The 17,443-nt window shown below is 44.6% G+C and overlaps 1 protein-coding gene across 1 annotated transcript in view; it reads left to right on the forward strand.

Moving 5' to 3' along the window:
- Positions 1–17,443, forward strand: part of grid2ipb (glutamate receptor, ionotropic, delta 2 (Grid2) interacting protein, b) — a 151,748-nt gene that overhangs the window by 100,797 nt on the left and 33,508 nt on the right. The window contains exons 7-8 of the mRNA XM_052021789.1: positions 1,507–1,601; positions 4,055–4,238. Coding sequence (XP_051877749.1) covers positions 1,507–1,601; positions 4,055–4,238 — 279 coding nt within the window. The remainder of the gene's footprint in view (positions 1–1,506; positions 1,602–4,054; positions 4,239–17,443) is intronic.

The following is a 17,443-nucleotide window of genomic DNA, read 5'->3' on the forward strand; positions in this document are numbered from 1 at the left end:
CGGTGAGTCTTACCTCAGTGGTTGGTAAGCTGATGGAGGAGATCCTGAGAGGCAGGATTTATGAACATTTGGAGAGGTATAATATGATTAGGAATAGTCAGCATGGCTTTGTCAAGGGAAGGTCCTGCCTTACGAACCTGATTGAATTTTTTGAGGATGTGGCTAAGCACATCGATGAAGGGAGAGCAGTAGATGTAGTGTATATGGATTTCAGCAAGGCATTTGATAACGTACCCCATGCGAGGCTTATGGAGAAGGTGAGGAGACATGGGATCCAAGGGGACATTGCAGTGTGGATCCAGAACTGGCTGGCCCACAGAAGGCAAAGAGTGGTTGTTGAGGGGTCATATTCTGAGTGGAGGTCGGTGACCTTAGGGATCTGTTCTGGGACCCTTACTCTTTGTGATTTTTATAAATGACCTGGATGAGGAAGTGGAGGGGTGGGTTAGTAAGTTTGCGGATGACATGAAGGTTGGGGGTGCTGTGGATAGTTTGGAGGGCTGTCAGAGGTTACAGAGGGATATAGATAGGATGCAGAGTTGGGCTGAGAAGTGGCAGATGCAGTTCAACCCAGATAAGTGTGAAGTGGTTCATTTTGGTAGGTCAAATATGATGGCAGAGTATAGTATTAATGGTAGGACTCTAGGCAGTGTGGAGGATCAGAGGGATCTTGGGGTCCGAGTCCATAGGACGCTCAAAGCAGCTGCACAGGTTGACTCTGTGGTTAAGAAGGCATATGGTGTATTGTCCTTCATCAATCAGGGTATTGAATTTAGGAGCCGGGAGGTATTGTTGCAGCCATATACGTCCCTGGTCAGACTCCACTTGGAGTACTGTGCTCAGTCCTGGTCACCTCACTACAGGAAAGATGTGGAAGCCATAGAGAGGGTACAGAGGAGATTTACAAGGGTGCTGCCTGGGATGCGGAGCATGCCTTATGAAAGTAGGTTGAGGGAACTCGGCCTTTTCTCCTTGGAGCGACGGAGGATGAGGGGGGACCTGATAGAGGTGTATAAGATGATGAGAGGTATTGATAGGGTAGATAGTCAGAGGCTTTTCCCCGGGGCTGAATTGGTGGCCACCAGAGGACATAGGTTTAAGGTGCTGGGGAGTAGGTATAGAGGAGATGTCAGCGGTAAGTTTTTTACTCAGAGAGTGGTGAGTGCGTGGAATAGGCTGCCGGAAATGGTGGTGGAGGCTGATACGATAGGGTCTTTCAAGAGACTGTTAGATCGGTATATGGAGCTGAGTAAAATAGAGGGCTTTGGGTAAGCCTAGTAATTTCTAGGGTAGGGACATGTTCGGCACAGCTTTGTGGGCCAAAAGGCCTGAATTGTGCTGTAATTGTTCTATGTTCTATGACATCGCAGGATATAACATCAGCCAGTTTCTCAGGTGTTCTGTTATTGTACAGTTCATTCCAGTTGTGAGTGTGAAATGAAATCCTGCCAACTGTGAACAAAGGTGTGATTGCCTGGTAAGCACATTTATTTATGTATGTTTTAGAAACTGTTCCCATGAGAAGGTGGTGGCCATGTTACAGGGCAGTGGAGCCATGCCCACTCTGGTGGTGGAAGATGGACCTTTTAATTTTCCTCTCGGTAAGTGGAGCCGCTGTCAGACAACATGGTTGAGTGTAGCACTCTTTCATTTCCATGTGTCATCAGATTGTGTGATCTTTGGCAGGTAAATTGCACAGATAAGTTTTATTCAGAATGACATCTGACTTAGAGAACTCTCTCCTCCACAAATGCACCTCCCCAACCCTCTCCTGATGAAATTCTTATCAACCTGTTTAATTAAGAATGATGCACAGATGGGGCAACCTCTGCAACACTTGTTTTAGAAGAAACTTTTCCTGTCTTTTTGGTCCATGTTATGTGGACCAGAAACTGCTTGTATGGGGTGTGCCTGTTTTAAACTATCCAAGCTGCTGCACAGCACACACTGTGCAGATTCTAATACTTGGGTACTTTAGTATATATCTCCCATTCTCAGCAAATTGTTATCCTTCACTACTACATTCAGTATCCATTCCATCCAATAGCCAGCATGATAATGTTCCATTCGTTCATGTTTAACTGTTGCAGTCCATAACATTTGTGGTAATGCTGCAGTATGAAATGTCCTTTAAAAATCCTGGAGCTGAAAATGTTATTTATGATCCTATATCAGGAAAGGAAGCTAAAAAGTGGATAAAAAGACTTTCTCCATGAGTAAACGAATATTCCCACTTATTTCTGGCACATCAAGAGTTCAGATTTATTGTTTATTCAACAGTAGTTACTGATAGTCTAGGAATGTAAGGATTACTAATTGTGCTATCAGAGTTAACCAACATGGTTAAATGTTAACCGCATGTGTACCTTGAGGATTTACTGGGTGGGATAGTACCACAGCAAGTAGTGCAGCCATCTCACTTGCCAGCAACCCAGGTTTGACCCTGACCTCCATGCCGTCTATGTGGAGTTTGCATGTTCTCCCAGTGATTGTGTGGGTCTACCCCGGGTGCCCTGGTTTTTCCTCACATCCCAGTGACATTAGGTTAATTGGCAACTGTAAATCACCCCTAGTATAGGTGGGTGGTGGGAGAATCGGGGGGGGGGGTGTTAATGGGTGTATATGAGAGAATAGGTTAGGGGGGGGAATAAATGGCGTTATTCTGAAGCCAACAAAGACTTGATGGGATATATTCACCTCCTTCTATGTCATAAGGAAATATATGAACACATGTTACTTTACATTCAGTAGGGTAAAGGTTGCTCCAGGAGTAATTGTAGGAAATAGCTGTACATTCAGAAAATATGCTAAGTTCACTGTGTAAGCGAACAATTACTATTTGATCAGTAAGGTAAGTATTACATCACTGTCCATCTCTTGCACAGAGACCTGCATGTACATCACCTGTGTCCTAGCCTAAGTCTGCTTACTATATCTTGTGTCAAGAATACAGCAGCTGGGAAGTTCAAAGGGTCATGTATCTAGCAGTTCTTTCTTCCTATCTGGCTTTCCTCTGTTGGCAATCCTTGTGTTATTTGATTATGTGGGGGAGTCAGAAGATATTCTGTGGTAAATGATATAAGTTGACACAAATATGCTTAAGAGCACATAGTTTTATTTGTCCACACTTAATATTGGAGAATAAAGTCAGTCTGAAATAGATATTAGTCCACATTTCAATTCAGTGTTTATCGGATTGAGGTTGCCAATCACATGGGACCAAAGAGAGGTTAGGCTCTAGCCCACAGATATCCTTTTCCACGGTACCAGCTTGCTGTTTGGTTCAAAAATGCAAAGAAGCCATGTTCCTAATATGCATTTATATTTAAATGTCATCTGAAATAGCTAAATGGACAAGTGGAAACATATTTATCCCACAGATCCATCAGACCACATTCTCAACACTTTTGTTCTCACTGGTGTTGGAAAGCTGTATGTTCTGGAGCTGATATTCTGTCCATGAACACATACCCTACCATGGGATAGTTATTCTCCACAATCTAACCTCTTTAGCTTTGTTACAGTTCAGGCAGCCCGAATGACATTCCACAGTGTTTTACAGCCAAAGATACACTCTTGAAGATAGGTCACTATTGCAATTATAGTTAGTTTATGCACAGCAAGCTCCCACAAACAGCCATGTGATAATGACCACATATTGTTTCAGTAACGTGTGAGACGTAAATGTTAGGGCTCCTGGGTTAACCCCACTCCTTGTATCTGGAATAAAGCAATGGAATAGTTTATATCCATCTGACCTCAATTTAAAATGTTGTCCTGCGATTGCATGGCACTTCTTTGGAATTCCACAGGAATGCCTGTCCGGATTTTTGCGCTCAGGCCTCTGGAGAGAGAGCTGGAAGCAAAAACACTCTGTCAGCTGAGCCACAGCAGTTCGTGTAATTAGACATCAGTACCTATATGTGCCTGAGGACCTGATTAAATATATGCACATGTGCCTGTGCTTTTATTTCTGTCTGTGTTGTCTGACTATTTATATATATATATATTTTTTTTATTTTTCCCCTTTTCTTCCTCCTAATGCATTTCTCAGAGCCGGACCCTGTGGATAATCCCTCATATGCTTCATCATTGACTTCTCTGCAGTGGGTGACTGAAATCCTTCCATCCAGTATAAAATTCCAAGGAAGAACCTTCGTCCAGCAACTGGAGCACCTCTTGACACAGCAGGAACGTTACAGTGTCTGCAAGGCTCTCGAGTGCTTCTTCCAGCACAGGTAGGTGCTATCCAGGTGTGTGCAGTCATTTGCAACAGGGCTTGGTCTAAGTGAGGCTTGGTGCCTGGCCATGAACTTGAAAGGTGATTTCTGTAGCTCAGTACTTTCCTCCACCTGTAGTGCCAGAAGCTCATATGGTCTGAAGTGTGTACAAGATCTACTTCCACACAGTGTAGAGACCTGTGCCTGCCAAGCTGTGGGACCCCTGTAGAGATCTGCTTCCACACTTTGGCATCTAAAGAGAGATGTGCTCCCACATTGTAATATTATCAATATGTCAAAAGTAAGTGACAGGTGCAAGGCATGGGTGTATTGTGGGCAGAGCTTGTTGTTGGCCATACTTGTTTCAGTTAAGTAGGACATCTACAGTGAGCTGGCAGTGCTCATCACTGGCTGCAAAATTCTGGAAAACTGTCTCTGTTAGGCAAACCTGAACAAATGATATTCCAGAGTCATTCAACTTGGGACTGGTCTGGGACTCAATTGTTGTAGGGTGCTCTCTCTGTCTCTTTGTCTCTCTCTGTCTCTCTCTCTGTCTCTCTCTCTCTCATCTCTCACTCTCTCCCTCTGTCTCTGTCTGTCTGTCTTTCCCTCTTTCTCTCTCTCTCTTTCTCTCTCTCTCTTTCTCTCCCTCTCTCTCCTTCACCCACTTTGACTCTTCTTACTTAACAGTTGGTTAATCCATGCCATGCATCTCTGTAAGGAGGACATTTAACTGCTGCCTGCAGCAGCTATAAATTTGGCCTGGGCACGGCTTGTGAATTTGAATTTATTTTGAACCAGCAGTGCTGTCTGATCAAGACATCCTTTCTGGCACAGGACTCAACTCTTGTCAGTTAGAGGGGAAGGTAGAAGGATGGAGATCTTTAGGGAGGTGATCTTGAACTTAGGGTCTTGACAGCTGCCGTCACGCTTACCGGTAGTCGAACACTGAGAATTGGGTTATCAAAAAGCAAAAATTGGAGGAGTGAAAAAATAAAGGATTGTAGGTCTAGAGGTTTCAGAGATAGAGAGGGAGGAGGCCACATAGGAATTTTTAAAGAAGGATGAAAATGTTAAAATCAAATTGGTGCTTAATTTGGTGGCAATGATTGGTTCGTGCGTGTAGAGATGACTGTGAACGGGACTTAGCGAGAAAGTGCAGTGCAGACAGACAATAAGGTGTAAGGCCATGGCGAAATAGATTGTGAGGTCAAGAGTCCATAGATGTTGGTATTGCAAGGTGGGGGGAAGTGTAGCTGAAGGAGTGGATATGTATATTGGGATGGCTGAGTGAGGTCCCAGCCTGGAATTGTGCTATTGTAGCATGGAAGAACAGTGTGGACTGAGGTGCCCAGCCTTGTCATATTTGCAAAAGTAAGTTACATTCCACTCCTTGAAAAGTCAACATTCAGATGTGAGAAACTGACAAATCTGAATTTCCAACCAGATATTTTTACTCTAATATATACAGTGACAAGCACCCACTTGTGGTTCTTGAAGCTATTCCCCCTCCATTCAGACCAAAAGGAATAATCTAGTTGAACTTCATGTTACCTTGGGCAGGATTGTTTGGTAGGAGTGAAATGTAAGGACAGGTTCCCATACCCACGTTGAACTCCACGAAGCTTTCGACACTGGAGAGCAGTGAACTGCCGGGAACAGCTTTCAGTTTCTGTGTTTGCTTTGCGTGTATGGAAGTTTGGAAGTTGCACCATTACAAGAGTTAATGTCAATGAACAGCAGCAGTTTTCCTCACATAATCTGGATTGTGCTGTCATTCATATCCAGGCAGCAGCTGACAAGTAGTGGAACCAGTTTGTGAAATAGAGGCAGCAACATTTTGAAGTAGGATGGCAGTGGCAGGGTAATGAAAGGCTGGGAGGACCCTTTTACTCCAGCTGTGCAATGTGAATGCCTGCTCCCACCCATCCACCTTTAAACATCCCTGTCTCCTGCATTTTTTTTTAAATAATGCGCATTCAGCTTTACCATTTTGGAAAGATAATCCCCTTACTGGCATTGCAATTTCCGTTTGAGGAGCATGGTCTGTGGAAGGAGTGAGCTGGTGGGCCTTTTGGAGAAGGGTCTGGTGAAGAGATTGTCCAGAGATGGAGAGTGATAAGTTAGCTGAAAACAGATCTGGTGTATGGCATTTAAAAAGGCACCATATTTTAAGGAAATAAGTGTGAATAGTGCATACTGTCTACTTCAGGACTTAACCTCATATGTGAAGAGAAGTGTATGCTTAGGGCCCAACTTCCTCCCAGGGCCCAATCCATACACTATGAACAGATATCAGCATGGTTTACTATTTTTCTTCAGGTTAGGGAGAAGATAGTATTCAAGGTTGGTAACTGCCATCTAGCCCTATTGCTTAGTGATGTTTGCCCTTCACAACTGAACATCCTATGTGTGCTCAATATCCTATGTGATATCAATTGCCAAATGAAGTACCAAATGGCAGATGTAGATTTATGTTAGAGAAATAAAGGACTGCAGATGCTGGAATCTAGACGAAAATGAGGTGCTGTTCCTCCAGTTTGTGCTTGGAATTCTCCTGGCAGACCTGCATCTTCCCATAGCCAGTCACTTCAACTCCCACCCCCACACTATCACTGAGGACAGTCCTCGGTCTCCCCCACTGCCAGGAGAATTCCAAGTGCAAACTGGAGGAACAGCACCTCATTTTCCATCTTGGAACCTTGCAGCCTAATGGCATGAATATTGAATTCTCCCACTTTAGGTAATCCTTACCCCCTTCCCCACAAACCTCTTCCCCACAAACCCCCTCCCCTACCATGCCTCTTCTCTTCTTCCCTTTCGCAGCCTTTTTTTCCCTCTTTTTTCCCCCTTTCTCTCCTTAATTTTTACCCATCCCCCAGTGGATCTGCTCTCCCCTCCTCCCTGCACCTGCCTATCACTATCCCTTACCTGTATTTACCTTTCACCACCCTGTTCCCACCCTACCTCCCCTCTTTTGTCCACATCACTGCTCTGCTTTTCCCTCCTATATATTGACTCCCCCTTTTCCTGTCTTCAGTCCCAAAGAAGGGTCCCGACCCGAAACGTTGACCACCTGCTTTTCTCCATGGATGCTGCCTGGCCTGCTGAGTTCCTCCAGCATCATCGTGTTTTTCATGCAAATTTATGTTAACCACCATACTGTCTAATAAGGTATAATTGTCTTGTATTTCCCCCTTTCAGTATTTTAAATAATGATTTTTTTTTTGCCATTTTCCCCTAAAGTCAAGAAAGAAAACTGTGTATTCCATCCAAGTGTCTAGTTTGAGTCTTGATGTGCTGGCAAACCATCTGACTTTACAACCCACAGCTATAACGATGCATATATAGGTAAGGTGAGGATTACAGAGGGACCATTCACAGCAGAAACCATGCACTAAGGTTAAATATATTGCTGTAACATTGCTCTAAGACTAATAGCAGGATTAATTCCCCAGGATTAATTACAGGTACCACTTGGTCATCAGCAGAGGATGCATGTAATTTTCTGTAATTTTCTACTCAACATTTAAGGAATATAGAGGCAATCTTTTTGGAACAGAAATGTATAAAGATTGTTGTTGACTTTTAAAGATCCTTTCTTATCAATTGGAAGCTATGCTTGAAACCTTCTTTCCTCAGGATATTCGTGACAAGGAACACTAATTGGCGATGGGGCAAATTTCCATCCGTCATTATCAATGAAGTCACTCTGAATGCCATTGTGGGGATTTTTAAGAGATAAATCTCTGACAATAATTGTTCTATAGTAACAAGTAAGACAATTGTGAATGAAGTAAATTAGGTTAAGAATGTGGTCAGTGTTTAGGGCTGACCCAGATAGCAACCTGAGCTGATCTAATTGCTCTTATCCTGTCCATCACTGGAGGTTATAGATTTCCCAGATACTGTCTTTCCCTCAACTTATACTGCTGAAACTCTTATCTGTGCTTTAGTTGCTGCCAAACATTTTTGTTCCAGTTCAGTCTTGGCTGGTCTTTCAATTCCACTATTCAAAAACAAATACAGAAGTAAAATACTCTTGCTGCTGAAATAAAAGCAGAAAATGCTGGAGACACTCAGAGGCTCGGACAATATATGGGGAGAGAAAAACAGAGCTAACAGGAAGAAGTCTCTGTCGATCTTTCCTCTCTTGCCCTCCTTCTCTGCATCTTAGAAGTTGTTACCATTAACTTTTCCAATTGTGTTGAAAGGTCATTGACCTTACATGCTAACTCTGGTTATCATTCCACAGATGATGCCTGATCTTCAGAGTTTTTCCAGCATTTACCATTTTAATCCAAAAATTTAAGTTAATCTAAAGCTCATCTGCCTTATACCAATTAAACTTCTGGGATGTCAGTATTGCTGACAAGTCCAGCATTTGTTGCTGATCCCTAATTGTGCTTCCCACCTTCTTGAACTTCAGTGGTCCTTTTAGTGAAGGTATTCCTGTTGGCAGGGAGTTTGGCAGAGAGTTTGAGGATTTAGATCCAACAACATAAAGGAGTGCTGACTGTATTTTCAAGTCAGGATGGTGTGTGAGTTAGTGGGGAACCTGCAGTTGGCGGTGTTCGCACGTGCCTGTTGCTCTTGCTCTACTTAGTGGTAGAGATCAAAGTTTGGGAAGTGTTGTCGGAATAGCCCAGGCAAGTGACTACAATGCATTTTTCAGATGGTTCACACTGCAGTCACAGGGTGATGATAGTGAAGGGAATGGTGGTTGGATGATGCATGGGGTGCCAATGAAGTGGGCTGCTTTGGATGGCGTCAAGCTTCTTGAGTACTGTTGAAGCTGCTCTCATCCAGATGAGTGTAGACTCTTCCATCATATTCCTGATGTGCCTTGTAGGTGATGAAAAAGCTTTGTGTGACAGAGGGTGAGTTATTTGCTATTGAATGCACAACCTTCAAGCTGGTATTGTACTCACTATATTTATATGCTTGGTCAAGTTGAATTTTGGTTATTGATCACCATTCCCAGGGTGTTAAGTGTGGGCAGAGGTGAAAGTAACCTACATTTCCTACTTCTGCAATTATATCACTAACATTGTTGATTTAACTCATTTCTACTGATTGTGTTGGCTACTTTCTTACTGGTACCAGCCTGTATCAGATCTGGTAATACCATTAAGTATAAAGGGTAAGTGGTTAGACTCTCTATGATTGAAAATGGTGTTGGGAATATTAATTGCCACTTACCAGCTCATGCTTGAATATTGTCTGGGCTTTGCTGCCTGTAGGCATGGGCTGTTTCATTTGCTGAGAGTTAGAAATAGAATGAAATTGGACAATAATCAATGAATATCCCCGTCTCTGATCTAATCTTTTCGCAGCTACCATTGGGCAGGAGGTACAGAAGCCCAAAGTCCCACACCACCAGGTTCAAGAACAGCTACCTCCCTTCAACTATTTGGTTCTTGAGCCAACTAGCACAACCCTAATCACTAGAGTCTAGCAGTGCTATGATCACTTTGCCCACTTTGCACTGAAATGGACTTTGTTGGGTTTTTTTGTTCAAATTGTGTTCTTTCTTCTAAAAATTGTGTTTAATTTGTGTGTTTCTTGTGAATCCTGCTTATATGATGCTATGTGCTTGTGATGCTGCTGCAAGTAAGTTTTTCATTGCACCTGTGCATACATGTATTTGTGCATATGACAATAAACTGGACTTTGACTTTGATGGAAGGAATGTCATAGGTGAAACAGGGCCTAAGACACTTTGTCTTTGGCGTTCACATGCTTGATTCCATTATCATTGAGAATGTTCTTGAAGGGTCTTCCATCCATTAGCAATTAATGGACGAACTCAAGTCACAGCTACATAATGTAGGATTTCAGAACTTTGACAATCCGTAAGCTGGGGGAATACTGTGTGCTGTTTTTGCTGTTTATAATGCATCTAGCCCTGTGTTGCAGCTTTTCCAAGGTGACATCGCACTTCTAGGTACACCTGGTGCTGTTCCTGGTAACTCCTCTGCACTCCTCATTGAACCAGAGGTGACAGTGAGGGACGTGTTTGGCCATGAGGTTACAGAATACGATGGTGTACATTGCTGCTGCAGTTGCTATTGATAGTCTACAGTTCTGAGTAGCCTTAGCTACATTGAGCCTATTCCATTTAACATTTCCCTTTAGACTGGAGGGTGGCTAATGTTGTGCCTTTATTTAAAAAGGGCTGAAAGGACAAGCCAGGGAACTACAGGCTGCTGAGCTAACATCAGTGGTGAGAAACTTACCGGGGGTATTCTGAGAGACAGGTTCTATCTGCATATGGAAAGACGGGCTGATTAGGACCAGTCAGCATGGCTTTTAGCATGGGAAATTGTATCTCACAAATTTGATTGAGCCTTTTGAAGAGGTAACCGAGAGGATTGACAAGTGCAGGGCAATAGACTTTATCTATGTGGACCTTAATAAGGCCATTGACAAGTTCCTGCATGGTAGGCTGGTCTGGAAGATGAGATCACATGGGATCCAGCATGAACTAGACACCTGGAAACAAAATTGGCTTGGTGGAAGGAGTCAGAGGGTGGAGGTGGAGGGTTCAGATTGGAGGTCTGTGACCAGTGGTGAGCTGCAAGGGTTAATGATGAATCTCCTGTTGTTTGTCATTTGGATGAGAATGTTGATGGCATGGTTAGTAAGTTTGCGGATGACACCAAAATTGGTGGTGTGGTGGACAGTGAAGAAGGTTGTCTAAGGTTGCAACAGGATCTAGATCAACTGGAAAAGTGGGAAAAAGATTGGCAGATGGAACTTAACTCAGATAAGTACAAAGTGATGCATTATAGGAAGTTAAACCAGGGCAAGACATACACAGTGAACAGCAGGGCCCTGGGGACTGTTGTAGAACAGGGGTTCCATGACAGTGACGACTCAGATAGACAAGGTGATGAGGAGGCTTAAGGCATTCTTGCCTTCATTGGTTGTGGCGTTGAGTACAAGAGTCAGGATGTCATGTTACAGTTGTGCAAGATGTTGGTGAAACTGCACCCAGAGAACATTCTGTGTCCTCCCTGCTTTCAGTGCTTCTTCCCAGTGTTAGCATGAGAGGAGCACTGAGTAATCGGCCAACGAGGACAGTAGATGGTAATTAAGGAGAAGCTTTCCTTGTTTGATCTGATGTGGTGAGACTTTGTGAGGGGTGGAGTCAGTGTTGTAGATTTCCAAGTCTACTCTCTCCCACCTATAAATCACTGTAATGCCTGTCCTATTGCTGGTACAAGATGTATGCAGAGATTGTGATGGGAGGGTCTGGCACAGTATCTGTTAGGTATGATTCTGTGAGTATACTATATCATGCTGTTGCTTGACTAGTCTATGGGACTCCTAATTTAGACACGTACACATTAGTGACTTAGCCATGTACACATTTTGGTGCCTTGGTTAATCTGGAGTCAAATCCTACTCATCCATTGTTCCTCTGTTTGCTGACTCAGTTTCCAATACAGCCATGCTTTGATGATAAAATTCATGTTTAAATTACCATATGGTCTTGGTCCTCTCTAGTTTTGAAACTTCCTTTTGTCCTGCAAAACTCTGTTAACTCTGCATTTTCTAATTCTGGTCTCTTGTGCATCCTCCATTTCATTTAGAGAAACAAGAGACTACTGATGCTGGAATCTGGAGCAACAAACAATGTGCTGAAGAAACTCAGCAGGTCTGGCAGCATCTGTGGGAGGAAAAAAATTGTTGACATTTCAGGTCGAAACTGCATCAGAATTGAGAGTGGAGAGGCGAGATGGCGAGCATAAAGAGGGGAAGGGGCGTGCGAGAGAGGATTCCAAGGTGATTGGTGGACTGAGGAAGGATGTAAGGTGACAGGCAGGTAGTGCCAGGTAGGGGAGGTGAGGGGGGGTGGAGTTGGAAGACTGTGGCAGGTGAATGATGGATGGAAGGAGACAGAGGGAGAGAGGAGGAAGAAAAAAAAACAGATGGAGCACAGTGGGGGAGTGGGGTGTGAAGATAGGAGACAGCAGCTGGAGGGAGATAAGCAGGAACGCGAAGGGCTGCCAGTGCTGGATTCAGATAAATAAAGGAGGGGAGAATGGGAACCATTAAGGGAAAGGTGAACGACAGCTGGGACAAGATGGGGGTGTGTGGGGGGGCAGGGAGGGGGATCCTGTGTGTGAAGTGGGTGGATGGAGCCAGGAGAGGGAAGGGGATGAAGATGGGTGCAGGGAGGCTGGGAGGAGGGTGGGAACGGGGGTAAAAAAGGAAGGACTGGAGGATCAGAGGAGGAAGGGGGGGAATACAGGGGGATGGGAGATGGGGAAAAGTAGGAAGGGGGGGCTGGCTACCTAAAATTGGAAAACACATTATTCATGCCACTGGGTTGTAGACTACTCAGGCAGTATATAAGCTGTTGCTCCTCCAGTTTGTGTTGAGTTTCATCCTGGCAGTACGACTGCGAGGGCAGGGTTGAGGGAGGGATGGGTGTGGAGGGATGAGTGGACCAGGGAGTCATGGAAGGAGTGATCCCTGCGGAAGGCAGAAAGGGGTGAGGAGGAGAAGATGTGGTTGGCGGTGGGATCTTGTCGCAGCTGGTGGAAATTATGAAGGATGATATGCTGGATGCGAAGGCTCATAGGATGAAAGGTAAGGACCAGGGGACCTCTATCTCTGTTCTGTCTGGGAGGAGGCGAGGTGAGAGCAGAAATACGAGAAATACGAGATATGCGAGATGAGGCTCCATCAACCACATCAGAAGGGAAGGCACACTTCTTGAAAAAGAACATTTTAGATGTCCTGGAACAGAAAGCCTTATCTTGAGAGCAGATATGGCAGAGATGGAACTGATGACACCTTCTCATGTCTCCAACATCCCCTTCCTCTTGGACACCCCCTTCGCGCCTTTTACCCTCCTTGACCTTTTCCTCTCCAATTGCCGCCATGACATCAACCACCTCAACATCTTCACTCCCCTGGCCTGCTCCAACCTCACCCCCTCCGAGTGCAACCTAGTCATCAAACCAGCAGACAAGGACAGTGCCATTGTAAACTGGCGGACTGACCTCGTCCTTGCAGAGGCCAGACGACAGCTCACAGATACCTCCTCTTACCAACCCCAGGACGATGACCTCACCAACAAACACCAGGCCATCATCTTCTGCACTGTCACAGATCTTATTACATCAGGAGATCTCCTCTCCACAGCCTCTAACCTGATAGCGCCTCAACCCCGTACTTTCCACTTCTATCTCTTACCCAAGATCCACAAAGAGGACTGTCCTAGTTTCTGGACTGCCCATTGCTTCTGCCCGCTCTTGCCCCACCGAACATATCTCCCTATACTTCAACTCCATCCTGTCTCCCCTTGTCCAGTCCCTTCCCACCTACATCAGGGACACCTCGCATGCCCTCCACCATTTGGGCAACTTCTGATTCTCCGGTTCCCACTGCATCATCTTCACTATGGAAGTCCAGTCTTTATACACATCCATCAGGAAGGTCTGAAAGCCCTCTGCTTCTTTCTACAACAAAGATCCAACCAATTCACCTCCACCAACACTCTCATCTGCCTGGCTGTACTTGTTATTACCTTAAACAATTGATTCCTCTCACTTTCTCCAAATCAAAGGAGTCACCATGGACACCCGCGTGGGCCCCAGCTTTGCCTGTCTTTCTGTTGGCTACATGGAGCAGTCCCTGTTCCAAACCTTGTCTGGTACCATTCCCCAACCCTTTCTCCATTACATTGATGACTGCATTGGTGCTGCTTCTTGCACTCGTGCAGAACTCATCAATTTTATCACTTTCGTCACCAGCTTCCACCCTGCTCTCAAGTTCACGTGGACCATTTCTGACACTTGTCTCTTTTTCTAGATCTCCCTGTCTCCATTTCAGGAGACAAACTACCCACAGACTCCCACAACTACTTAGACTACACCTCTTCCCACTCTGTCTCTTGTAAGGATACCATTCCTTTCTCCCAGTTTCTCCATCTCTGCCGCATCTGCTCTCGATGAGGCTTTCTGTTCTAGGATATCTGAAATGTCCTCATTTTTCAGGAAGTGTGGCTTCCCTTCTGCTGTGGTTGATGGAGCCTGATCTCACATCGCCTTTGTTTCTCATACTTCTGCTCTCACCACGCCTCCTCCCAGACGGGGGAGATAGAGGTCCCCTGGTCCTTACCTTTCACCCTATGAGCCTCCACATCCAGCATATCATCCATCATCATTTCCACCAGCTGCAGCAAGATCCCACCATCAGCCACATCTTCTCCTCCCCACTCCTTCCCGCCTTCCACAAGGACCACTCCTTCCATGACTCCCTGGTCCGCTCATACCTCCACATCCATCCTTCCCTTACTCCTGCCCTCGCAGTAGTACTGCCAGGATGAAGTCAACACAAACTGGAGGAGCAACACCTTTTATTCTGCCTGGGTAGTCTACAACCCAGTGGCATGAATATTGAGTTTTCCATTTTTAGGTAACCCCCCCTTTCCTATTTTTCCCCTCTCCACCCCTCATTTCCCTCCCTCTCCTCCTTCTGATCCTCTGGTCCTCCCATTTTTGTCCTCTTTCCCACCCTCATCCCAGCCTCCCTTCACCTATTTTTTTCCCCTTCCTCCTCCTGGATCCACCCATCCACTTCACACACAGGTTACCTGCCCCCCTCCATCCTCCACCCCCCATCTGGTTCCAGCTGTCACTCACCTCTCCCCTTGGTGGTGAAGTGGTTCCCATTCTCATCTCCTTTACTTATCTGAATGCAGCACTGGTAGCCCTTTGTATTCCTGCTTATCTCCCTCCAGCAGCTGTCTCCTATCTTCACACTCCACTCCCCCCACCTTGCTCCATCTTCTTTTTCTCTTTTTCCTCTCGTTGTCTCCCTCCATCTATCATTCACCTGCCACAGTCTTCCAACTCCACCCCCACTCACCTTCCCTACCTGGCAGTACCTGCCTGTCATCTTACACCCCTCCTCAGTCCACCAATCACCTCAGAATCCTTTCTCGCCACTCCCCTTCTCCTTTCTGTGCTGGCTGATTCACCTCTCCACCCTCAGTCCTGATGCAGGAAATGTCAACAATTTCTTTCCTCCCACAGATGCTGCTTGACCCACTGAGTTCCTCCAGTACATTGTTTGTTGCTCCATTTCTCTTACTCTTCCGGGTTGTATAACCCTTAAGATTTCAACAGTAAGACCGGTGTCTGCCTACCTTTGTTTAAAGGGAGCAGTAATTGAATTACGACAGCAGCAATGCAAAGCTTTGAAGAAATTCTGAGTAGGGATTTTAATAAATGACAAAAAATGTGGTGTAATATTTTTACTTGACTTTGAGAGGTTACAGTAATGTTAATGTAACAACTGACACAAGCATGCACTTCCCTGTATCCCTCTACTCTCTGTACTATGAGCTATACCTTACATACATTCATGACCATATACTGATGATCCAAGTAAGACACGGCTTCCCGTAAATGACAGCAGCATCATGGTGGCTGAGTGCCTTACTTTGAAGGTAATGCTCCACTGCCACTGCACTTTTCCCCGAGGTTTAACACTGTCTGCCTCTGCAGGCCTCAGCAAACAATACTTCAGGTTTCTTCCCCTTTCCTGTGTGGTATCAATGTCACCAGTTGATTACAATTTTTAAAGTTACTAAATCATAATTCTAAATTACATTTCAGGTAATAAAAATCAATTCCAGTGGTTACAATTACTTGAGTAAGAGTTTAGATGAGAAGACAGTTTAAAAACTTTAAGACTTCTTGGCACCTGCATTTCATGCTAACCCTGTATTGATGTAACATAAAATTTGTAAACAGTCTTTGAAAGGTCATCAGGAATAACTTTGCCTGTGTGTTAATTTTTTGAAGCTTCCTAGAATTAAAATCCCACCCTGTCTCTTTTCTCTCTCCCTTTCTCTCTTTCCCTCTCTCCCCTTCTCTCTTTCCTCTCTCCCTTTCTCTCTTTCCCTCTCTCCCTTTCTCTCTTTCCCTCTCTCCCCGTCCCTCTTTCCCCCTTTCTCACTTTCTCTCTCCATCTCCCTCTCCTCTCTCTCCTCCTCCCCCTCTCTCCCCCTCTCTCACCCCCTCTCTCTCCTCTCTCCCTCGCCTCTCACTCCTCTCTCTCCCAACACCCCCCATCTCTGTCTCCTCCCCCACTCCTTCCCTCCCCCTACCCCTCCCCCCACTCTTCTCTCACACAGTTTGTACATCACAGAGCCTAGGTTCTCTAAAAGCTAAATGGGCTATTACACTCTGGTCAATGTCTGGATGTCTGGGATTGTGGAGCATGAATTATCTTTTCTAGTACAGCTGTCTGCACAACCATCCAGCCCATTAATGTACTAAAATTAGTCACTGTTGCCAAGTTTGCTACAGTAATTGCTTCTCCAAAACCCTCTCTCTCCTTAAACTCTACTTTTTTTTTGGTAATCTGTCCAAAATTCACCTATTTTGTCTCAAGTAATTTTACCTGCTATTTCTTTTGCAGAGTGCCATTGGACATTTTACTTTTGTTACAGGCAAAAGTTATTAATGCTAATTGTCTTCAGTTTACAGCATTGAAGGAGAACATTCTGTGTCTAATGGGTCTTTTCTACAATCCAAAACAAATTCTGCATCTCTGTTCCCACCTTAAATATTTATTGTCAGTAGATGCAGAGGTCCCTGACCGCCCATTATCTATAACATGTCCATGCTCTGTAAAAAAAAATCAATTTACTCTTTCTTGGAAGGTCAAGAGCTGCTGGGTGCTGCAAAAGTCATCAGGAAATGCCCTCCCAAATGCAGGCGAAAACTAGTAATTGTTATTATTAACAACTTCAGGATTCATACCTGATACAGGGTTTTGACCCAAAATGTTGACAATTCCTTTCCCCCCACAGATGCTGCTCCACGCACTGTGTTCCTCCAGCAGATTGTTGCTGCTCAGGATACTGTCCTTAAGTTGAAAGTTGAGTTTATTGTCATATGCACAAGTATGTGCATGCACAGGTGCAATGAAAAACTTGCAGCAGCATCACAGGCACATAGCATCAGATAAGCAGCATTTACAAAAAAACCATAAATTAAACATTAATTATATACAATTTTTACAAAAAAGAACACAATTAGAATGAAACAAAACCCAAAGTCTTTTGTTGTGCAAAGTGATCAAAGTGGTCTTACTGTTTCTAGACTGGGGTAGTGAATAGGGTTGTGTAGGTTGGTTCAAGAACTGAATCCACTACTCTCACCTTCCTTGTGATTGCATTGTGATTCCTCATG

Source organism: Pristis pectinata, chromosome 8, assembly GCF_009764475.1.
Source record: "Pristis pectinata isolate sPriPec2 chromosome 8, sPriPec2.1.pri, whole genome shotgun sequence".
NCBI classification, from domain to species: domain Eukaryota; kingdom Metazoa; phylum Chordata; class Chondrichthyes; order Rhinopristiformes; family Pristidae; genus Pristis; species Pristis pectinata.